At 51.4% G+C, this 9612-nt stretch overlaps 1 protein-coding gene across 1 annotated transcript; it reads right to left on the bottom strand.

Annotated features, from left to right (window-relative positions):
- Window positions 1–636: 636 nt before the first annotated feature.
- Window positions 637–5439, bottom strand: LOC123191636 (serine/arginine repetitive matrix protein 1-like). Its single transcript, XM_044604298.1, has 4 exons — window positions 5186–5439; window positions 1665–1692; window positions 1174–1568; window positions 637–1083 (listed from the first exon to the last, which is right to left on the bottom strand). Exons 1-4 carry the CDS (start codon window positions 5437–5439, stop codon window positions 792–794), a joined length of 969 nt encoding a protein of 322 aa, XP_044460233.1. The 3' UTR covers window positions 637–791.
- Between the last annotated feature and the right edge of the window lie 4173 nt (window positions 5440–9612).

The following is a 9612-nucleotide window of genomic DNA, read 5'->3' on the forward strand; positions in this document are numbered from 1 at the left end:
GTATTCTCTTCCAGCTGATTGTATGGTTTAGAGACGTGCGTACACATGCACGCACTAATTCTTTCTTTGCAAAAAACACAGGACCTTTAGATGCGCTGTGATTTAGCTAGCCAGTCAAAAAAGCAACCGATCCCACCCCACGTTGATTTTGAGATGGATTCATGGGTTCATATGGTAAAAATCCTGAACTGAAAGCGCTAGCTCCTGAAAGTGTCAGGAACATGCAATGTCAGTGAGTCAGTCATCCAGGTGCAACGTGCTGGGTTAAACATTTGCCAAATCTTCCGAAATCCAAAGCGATCGATCGGCACCACCGCAGCAAGATCGCATCAAGCTGCAAGTGCAGTATGTCACGAGTTGTACAGTAGGCAGGTGAATATTTGGAAGTGTGGGAAGGGCGTCTGCTTGCGAGCTGACTTTAGTCCAAGAAGATGCAACTACTATGACCGACTAACACTGGCTCTAACGAGACACGAGATTCCATTCCAAAGCCCACTAGTGCAGCGCCTAAGCTGTAGGCGCTACACTGTACAGCGTAGCGCCTAGCTGTTAGGCGTTGCACACTAACTTAGCAATTTTTAAGCAGTTCGAAGCGCGACGCTGGCCAGGCGTGTAATGCCTGTCAGTCAGGCGCTGCATAGTGTAGTGTGACGCCTGTCTGTCAGGCGCTATACAACAGGGTCAGTCGGGTGAAATTTTTCCGTCAACAGTTCATTTTGTGAATTCTTTTCATTCATAGATTAAATTTGTCGTTTTTGCCGGCGATCTTGGCGGACAAGAAAGGGGTCGTGTCAGGCCAGCGGCTGGGCCTGGCATGGCCGGCTGGGCACGCGCGGAGACCCGGTCAACGTGGAAGGCACGCGTGCATGCGAATCGAGCAGGCAGCAGCACTGCTCGTCCTCGGTCGAGGCCGAGGCGAAGTAGGCCAAAACGGTTGCGGGCCTTGGAGGGACGACATGGGGAGCCGACGAGGACCTCCGGCGACGCTGATGCCGGCGGCGCGAGCGCACGCCAAAAATGGATAAGTCCAGGGTGAGGGATCTCGACAGCAGCGGCACGGCCATGGCATCGGTGTCGGGGCTCCTGTTAGAGAAAGAGGGAAAGGGATATATGAGCTGAGGAAGGAAAAACAGGGAAGGGAGAGGGACGAGGCAAGGCAGGGATGGCATGGACCTGGGTGGTCGCCCTTGTCGGTGGTTGCCAGCTGCTGCTGCTGCTCCGGCAAGGAGGTGGAGGTGCACGGAAGGCTCGGGGAAGGGGAGGCCTAGCCGCGCCCGCGTGAGTAGGCGTTCGGAGGTGGACGGCGGCCTGTGCTCGCCGGCGTCGGAGGACGACGCTACGGCACAGCCGCGGCAGAGCAGCGACGGAGCTGGAGGCCTGCGCGCGGGATCGGGCGATGTGCGTGGTCGGTGTTGGGGAAGGAGGAGGCGCACCGGAGGGGGTCGAGGGGTGAGGGAGGAGTGGGGATCGGGCAGAGGGGGTCGGCGCGCCTCTCTCTCCTGTGTGTGGTGATGGCGCGAGGGAGGAGATGGGATCGAGCGAGAGAAGGGAACGCTGGCTCCCGGCGGCTAGGGTTAGAATTAGGTGGGCCTAGGGGCAAATGGGCCTAGGTGCAGTAGTTGGGAGGCCCAGCTGGCTGATGGGCTTTCTTCTCTCTCTCTTACTCTTTTCATAACAGAAAAAACGGAACCCCTAAAAAAACAGAAAAAAGGGAAGAAATGAAAAGGTTAGAGAAAGGGTTTGGGCACGGGGATAATTTTCCCGAACTCACAAAAATGTGCTTGTTGCGAGAAAATAGGAATGTCCATGATTGCAAGATTTAAATTCAAACTCATTTGAATTTAATTCAAATGGTTTGAAGGACACGGTTTAGGAGTGGCCAAAATGTTGAGATTTTTGGTGGAGCTCTGGAAAGTGATGAAAGAATTTATGGGCAAAGTTGAGGTCAAGGATTTAGATACAAATGCATGGGATTCATCTGCAAGTGTGTTATGGTTAATTCCTAAACAAGGGGGTATTTATTATAGCTCCCTAATATATTGGGAGGATATGTTTTAAAGAGAATTTCACCATGTGAATTTCCCTCGATTTAAATGGATCGAAGACCCATACAATTTATTTAGTTGAGTTTCTAAAAAGGGGTGCAAGAAGACATGATGCAATGCACATGATGCAATGATGAACACAACAAACCAACAAATCACACGACGAAACTCGGAATCCATGGAAGGCATCTGGAGCGCCGGTCTCGGGGCATCATAGATGATTCTCCACTTCACTCTGAAATTCTTTGAACTTTTCAAACATTTAAGACTTGTGTTTCATTAAGTAGATATACCCATATCTGCTCAAATCATCTGTGAAGGTCAGAAAATAACGATACCCGCCACGAGCCTCAACACTTATCGGACCGCATACATCGGTATGTATTATTTCCAATAAGTCAGTGGATCGTTCCATTGTTCCGGAGAACGGAGTCTTAGTCATCTTGCCCATGAGGCATGGTTCGCAAGCATGAAATGATTCATAATCAAGTGATTCCAAAAGTCCATCCGCATGGAGTTCTTCATGCGCTTTACACCAATATGACCTAAATGACAGTGCTACAAGTATGTTGAACTATTATTATCAACTTTGCATCTTTTGGCATCAATATTATGAATATGTGTATCACTATGGTCGAGATTCAATAAACCATTTATATTAAGTGTATGACCATAGAAGGTTTTATTCATGTAAACAGAATAACAATTATTCTTTGACTTAAATGAATAACCGCATTGCAATAAACATGATCCAATCATATTCATGCTCAACGCAAACACCAAATAACATTTATTTTAGGTTCAACACTAATCCCGGAGGTAAAAGGAGTGTGCGATGGTGATATTATCAACCTTGGAATCATTTCCAACACACATCGTCAACTTGCCCTTAACTAGTCTCTACTCATTTTGCAACTCCTGTTTTGGGTTACTAATCTGAGCAACTGAACCGGTATCAAGTACCCTGGGGTTACTATGAACACTAGTAAAGTACACATCAATAACATGTATATCAAATATACTTTTGTTCATTTGCCATCCTTCTTATCCGCCAAGTATTTGGGGTAGTTCCGCTTCTAGTGACCATTCCCTTTGTAGTAGAAGCACTCAGTTTCAGGCTTAGGTCTAGCTTTGGGCTTCTTCACGGGAGTGGCAACTTGCTTGTCATTCTTCTTGAAGTTCCCTTTTTCCCTTACCCTTTTACTTGAAACTACTGGCCTTGTCAACAATCAACACTTGAAGCTTTTTCTTGATTTCTACCTTCGCCAATTTCAGCATTGCGAAGAGCTTGGGAATCGTTTCCGTTATCCCTTGCATATTATAGTTCATCACAAAGTTCTAGTAACTTGGTGATAGTGACTAGAGAACTCTGTCAATCACTATGTTATCTAGAAGATTAACTCCCACTTGATTCAAGTGATTGTAGTACTCAGACATTCTAAGCACATGCTCACTAGCTGAGCTATTCTCCTCGATATTGTAGGCAAAGTACTTGTCGGAGGTCTCATACCTATTAACACGGGCATGAGTCTGAAATACCAATTTCAGCTCTTGGAACATCTCATATGCTCCATGGCGTTCAAAACGTTTTTAAAGTCCCGGTTCTAAGCCGTAAAGCATGGTGCACTAAACTATCAAGTAGTCATCATACCGAACTTGCCAAACATTCATAACGTCTGCATATGCTCTTGCAAAAGGTTCGTCACCTAGCGGTGCATCAAGGACATAATTCTTCTATTCAGCAATGAGGATAATCCTCAGATCATGGATCCAGTCCGCACCATTGCTACTATCATCTTTCAACTTTGTTTTTCTCTAGGAACATATCAAAAATAAACGGGGAGCTATAATGCGAGCTATTGATCTACACCATAATTTGCAAATACTATCAGGACTAAGTTCATGTTGAATTAAAGTTCAATTAATCATATTACTTAAGAACTCCCACTTACATAGACATCCCTCTAGTCCTCTAAATGATCACGTGATCCATATCAACTAAACCATGTCTGATCATGTCAGATTTTGGGTTCCGGCAAAACCCTTGAGGTTCGAACACTGGGTGCGCACGAAGATCTCTCCTCCCTCTAGCTCGCGCACGTCATGATCTCCCGGCCTAGCTCGATGAACCCGAAGAACAAGAGGACACAAGATTTATACTGGTTCGGGCCACCGATGTGGTGTAATACCCTACTCCAATGTGGTGTGGTGGATTGCCTCTTGGGCTGAGGATGAACAGTTACAAGGTAAGAACAGCCTCCTGAGGAGAGGTGTTCTTGTGCTTGGTGAGCTTGAGTGGTTGAGGATGATCTGGATCCATCCCTCTATGGTGATGGCTAGTCCTATTTATAGAGGCCCTGGTCCTCTCCCCAAATATTGAGCGGGAAGGGATCCAACAACGGTCAAATTCGAAGGGAGACAACTAGTACAAGTTATCCTGAAAAAAGTAGTCTTCGCCTGCCAAAGGCTCTGGTGGTGACGCCATCTTTAGCTCCACGGTGACCTCCGTCCTGCCGTCCTGCTGGCCTTGGTCTCGTTGCACCGATATGGAAACCTTTGCCTGATGCCCCGGGACTCCTCGCCTGCGCTTGCCCCTTTAGCACCAAAGAGGAAACGAGGACATTGCGCGCGCTGGCGCCCGCCTGGCTCTAGTCGTCATGGCTTGCGTCACAGAAACCTCGCAAGGTGTCCCTTGCCTTGATCTCTCCGCCCCTCGCGAGCCAGCCTGGTGAAGCTACCCCCGAGGAGGTCTTGTGTCATCCGCCTCACGAGGCTTGACCCCTTGCGAGGGTCTTGAGTGTTTGCGGGTGAAGATGAATCGTACAGGGCCGCTGGTGGAGCCATGCCTCGGGCCGCAAGTAGGCAAGTCTAGGGACCCCCGTTCCCAGAACGCCAACAGTAGCCCCCGGGCCCAAGGCGCGCTCGGACTTGGCTTCGAGGGGAAGCCAAAGGGAAAGTGCAGAGCGTCGCGGGCCCCTATAGCCTGCGGCCTCGGTTGGCGCGTGGCAACTGATTGGACATGCGCGTCTCCGCTTCCCCACGCAGCCTTGATATCCGCCTGACTAGGCGGCCACTGCGTCCTACACAGTTATTTCCTCATTGCTGGCAACGCACTCCCCGACTCCTCCGCTTCTTCGAACCTCAGTTTCCTCTCCCCATCCGACCTGAGCTCAGTCCTCTCCATCACCATGGCACTGAACCGAATAGAGAAAGGGAAGAAGCCCCTGTCCTCAGCCAGCCCGCCTCCTGCCGTCAAGCCCGCCATCGGTCGATCGCAGTCGCTCAATCGGGAGGCCATGGACAAGGGCCGCCCTGCGCTGACCACCAGCTTCAACGAATGGGGAGGGATGGTGGCATGGCCTGCGTCCCAAGCTTCTGTCGATAGAACAGCCATCGAGGTCCAATTCTTCATCGACGCCCTGTGGGCCGGCCTGGTCCCTCCCTTCTCCGCCTTCTTCAACGTCGTGCTTTCCCATTACCAGATTCATATGCTGCACCTAGATCACCAATCTGTCGCTCTTCTTGCCATCTTTGCCTTTGTATGTGAGGCCATGGTGGGCATCACCCCCCGTGGCCCTTCTATGCCATTTCTTCTTGCTGCACCTGACCGACCCCCGACAATGCTCGGGGTGCCTGAGCTTCCAGGTCATGGCAGCGACGGCCGGCTCGAGGATTGAGTTTGAACTCCCGCCGTCTGCGAGCGGGTTCCGGACGCGGTGGGTGTATGCGGATGTCGGAGTGCTCAACCCTTTGCTCTTTCCTCCGTCGGCGGCCGCCGTCCCCAGCTCCGGCTAGGTTCACGAGAAGCTTGGCTTGACTGCGCCAATGGTGATGAAGGAGTTCCTCCGACGCCGTGTCGCCCCACTCTAGCGCCATTCCCAGCCGATGTGGGCCCTGTCTATCAGCCAGGATCGCATGAGGCTTCAGGAGTTAGGGCTTCCGCTCGAGGCACGAAGAATGGTGCTCGAGGTCCTGGGGGTGACCCCTCGCCAGCCGATATGCCACTAGAGGGCTGTCTCTTGTACTACTGCTCAAACAGGGTGGAGTTCGCGGGGCAGATGCCCCCTTTTGACAAACGGGGGTTGCGTCCAGTCGGCCTTGAGGGGTCCTGCAAGAACCCCGTCACCGTGGTTCCCCTCCTTGTCGCCGGCGCTGAACTTGCCCCAAGAGTGGACGCAGGGGGCAAGCACCACTGGAGGCCGGAGGCGCGGGTGCCGAGATGTCGATGCCACCCGTGGCTTCTGAGGCGCCATCTCCCGGAGCCCGTGACTCTCGCTTTGAGGTGGCGGTTGAGGGGGCGACGCAATCTTCTGCTCCTAAGGCCGAAGCTCCCGAGGCCTCAGTAGGTCATCACGAGGCGGAACCCGATGGCTCTCCCCAGCTTGGCGCTCCTGAGGTCGCCTCCTCGGGCGCTTCATCAGTCGCGCCCTGCGCTGGTCGCCACGTCCAACGCTTCAGCCGTCTTCGTGTAGACTTTGATGCGCTCCACAAAAGGAATGGGTCCCCAAGATGCATCAGCGGCCCCTTCTGACCGCTGAAACAGAGGAAGTACATCGCCATAGATGAGTAAGTACCTTATCTTTGTAATTCCTCGAGTGTTGCTTCCCTTCCTAACGGTCGCTCTTCAGGATCCCTGCTGCTAAGGCCGTTGAGGGAGTCCTGGATTAGGGGGTCTCCGGACAGTCGGACTACATCCATTGGCCGAACTGTTAGACTATGAAGATACAAGATTGAAGACTTCGTCTCGTGTCCGGATGGGACTCTACTTGGCATGGTAGGTAAGCTAGGCAATACGGATATGTGTATCTCCTCTTTTGTAACCGACCTTGTGTAACCCTAACTTCTTCGGTGTCTATATAAACCAGAGGGTTTTAGTCTGTAGGACAACATACAATCATACCATAGGCTAGCTTCTAGGGTTTAGCCTCTCTGATCTCGTGGTAGATCTACTCTTGTACTACCCATATCATCAATATTAATCAAGCAGGACGTAGGGTTTTACCTCCATCAAGAGGGCCCGAACCTGGGTAAAACATTGTGTCCCTGCCTCCTGTTACCATCCGCCTTAGACGCACAGTTCGGGACCCCCTACCCGAGATCCGCCGGTTTTGACACCGACATTGGTGCTTTCATTGAGAGTTCCTATGTGTCGTCGCGGTTAGGCTTGATGGCTCGTTCTATCATCGATAGCGATGCAGTCCAGGGTGAGACATTTCTCCCCGGACAGATCTTTGTGTTCGCGGCTTCGCACTGCGGGCCAACTCGCTTGGCCATCAGCAGATCGAAAGATACGCCCCTGGCCGTCAGGTCAGGTTTGGAAGCTTAAATTACACGGCCGATATCCACGGAGACTTGATCTTCGACGGATTCAAGCCCCTACCAAGTGCGCCACACGGTCACGATGAGTATGATTTAGCTCTACCATCGGACCGTATTCAGGAGATCGCACCGGCAGCCGCTTCGAGCTTCAATTCGGAGCCAGTTGCGCCATCCATGACGGGTGGATAGACCCCGTCATGGAGGTCGTATCCTCAGCGGCGATCGAGCCGAATATCGACCTTACCCTTCACGAGAGCCGTGTTGTTAAACTGCCGGATACTTCTCCGGCCATGAACTCTAAACTGCCTGCGCCCGTTCCTATCGAATCCAGTTGGGTGCCGATAATGGAGTTTACCTCCGCGGATATCTTTCAGCACTCGCCCTTCGGCGACATACTGAATTCATTAAAGTCTCTCTCCTTGCCAGGAGAGTCCTGGCCGAACTATGCCCGGTAGGATTGGGATGCGGATGACGAAGAAATTCGCCGCCCACCCACCACCCACTTAGTAGCCATTGTCGATGACTTAACCAACATGCTTGACTCCGACTCCGAAGACATCGATGGTATGGACGACGATGCAGGAGACGAACAGGAACCACTGCGCACAGGGCATTGGATGCCCACTTCACCGCATGACGTATACATGGTGGACACACCAAAAGAAAACGACGACGAGGAACGGAAGGACGCAACAAAGGGTTGTCCCCTCGAGAAGCAGTCAAAGCGGCGGCGTAAGCGCCACCCCAAATCCTGCCTGGGTAGAAACAATGATCATACAGACCCAGCGTTAGAATAGGGTGAACCATTGCCGGACCACGGCAACACGGAGAATCAAACCGAACAACCCGACTCTGTCAAAGATAATAGTCCAGACGACATCACACCGGACAGACACGCGGAGCAACAGAATGCCCATCAAAGGCTCGGTGCCACCGCGAGGAGTCTAAAAAAGCAGAAGCAAAGGCTCAAGGCTGCGCAAGACACACTCCAAATCAGATGGAGTAAAGTACTCAACACAGCAGCGAAGTACGGCGGTAATCGCCCCACCAAAAGCTACCCGAAGAGGAAGTTGCTACCTGAATTCGATGAGGAGGCCTTAGATCCCCCATAACCAAAAATTAAAACAGCCATCTGGCCGGATAAACGACCTCATGACCAACATAGAGCGGCAAACAACGTCGCACATAAGCCAATACGCGATCCATGCAAGGGCTTGCATCAAAAGGACGGCACAACCAGATCCATCTATGGACCACGCAAGCATGCTCCAGTATACGATGCAACACAACAAACATCCGAACAATGCGGTACACCCAGATACAGGGGTGCCGCACCCCCCCTATGTTTCACCGATGAGGTGCTGGACCATGAATTTCCAGAGGGATTCAAACCCGTAAACATAGAGGCATACGACGGAACAACATACCCTGAGGTCTGGATTGAGGACTATATCCTCCATATCCATATGGCTCGAGGATATGATCTCCACGCCATTAAGTATTTACCCCTCAAACTCAAAGGGCCAGCTCGGCACTGGCTTAAAAGCCTCCCCGAAAGTTCCATTGGAAGCTGGGAAGAGCTCGAAGACGCTTTTCGGGCAAATTTTCAAGGGACTAATGTCCGACCTCCGGACGCGGATGATTTGAGTCATATAACTCAACAGCCCGGAGAGTCAGCCCGAAAGTTTTGGAACGGGTTTCTTACTAAAAAGAACCAAATAGTCGACTGTCCGGATGCCAAAGCCTTGGCAGATTTTAAGCATAGCGTCCGTGACGAATGGCTTGCCAGACACCTCGGCCAAGAAAAGCTGAGAACAATGGCAGCATTAACAAGCCTCATGACCCGCTTTTGCGTGGGCGAGGATAGCTAGCTGGCCAGATGCAGCACCAGTGACCCCAGTACATCCAAAGTTAGAGATGGAAACGGGAAATCACGGCGCAGCAACAATAATAAACGCCGGAATAAAGAAGACAGCCCGAAGATCATGGCAGTAAACGCCGGATTCAGAAGCTCTCGGCCAGGTCAGCAAAAGCCGCCCTCTAAAGTTGCCAGAGATGAATTGTCCAGCCTAAACAAAATTCTGGACCAAATATGTCAGATCCATAGCACCCCTGGTAAACCCGCTAATCATACCCACAGAGAATGTTGGGTCTTCAAGCAGTCCGGCAAGCTCAACGCCGTACACAAGGGGGAGGATACACCAAGCGAAGATGAGGATGAGCCTCTCAAGCAAGACACTTGGGAACA

The sequence above is a fragment of the Triticum aestivum genome, chromosome 2A (assembly GCF_018294505.1).
Source record: "Triticum aestivum cultivar Chinese Spring chromosome 2A, IWGSC CS RefSeq v2.1, whole genome shotgun sequence".
Taxonomy (NCBI): Eukaryota; Viridiplantae; Streptophyta; class Magnoliopsida; order Poales; family Poaceae; genus Triticum; species Triticum aestivum.

What these genes read in the sequence shown, in the direction of transcription:
- LOC123191636 (XM_044604298.1), bottom strand. Translation starts at nt 5,439, where the DNA reads ATGGCTGTTCTATCGACAGAAGCTTGGGACGCAGGCCATGCCACCATC. An exon ending in GATGGGGAGAGGAAACTGAG is followed by an intron (nt 1,693 to 5,185) that starts GTTCGAAGAAGC and finishes CTGTTTTTTTAG; the next exon opens with GGGTTCCGTTTTTTCTGTTA. An exon ending in TTTTTTCTGTTATGAAAAGA is followed by an intron (nt 1,569 to 1,664) that starts GTAAGAGAGAGA and finishes TTCTAACCCTAG; the next exon opens with CCGCCGGGAGCCAGCGTTCC.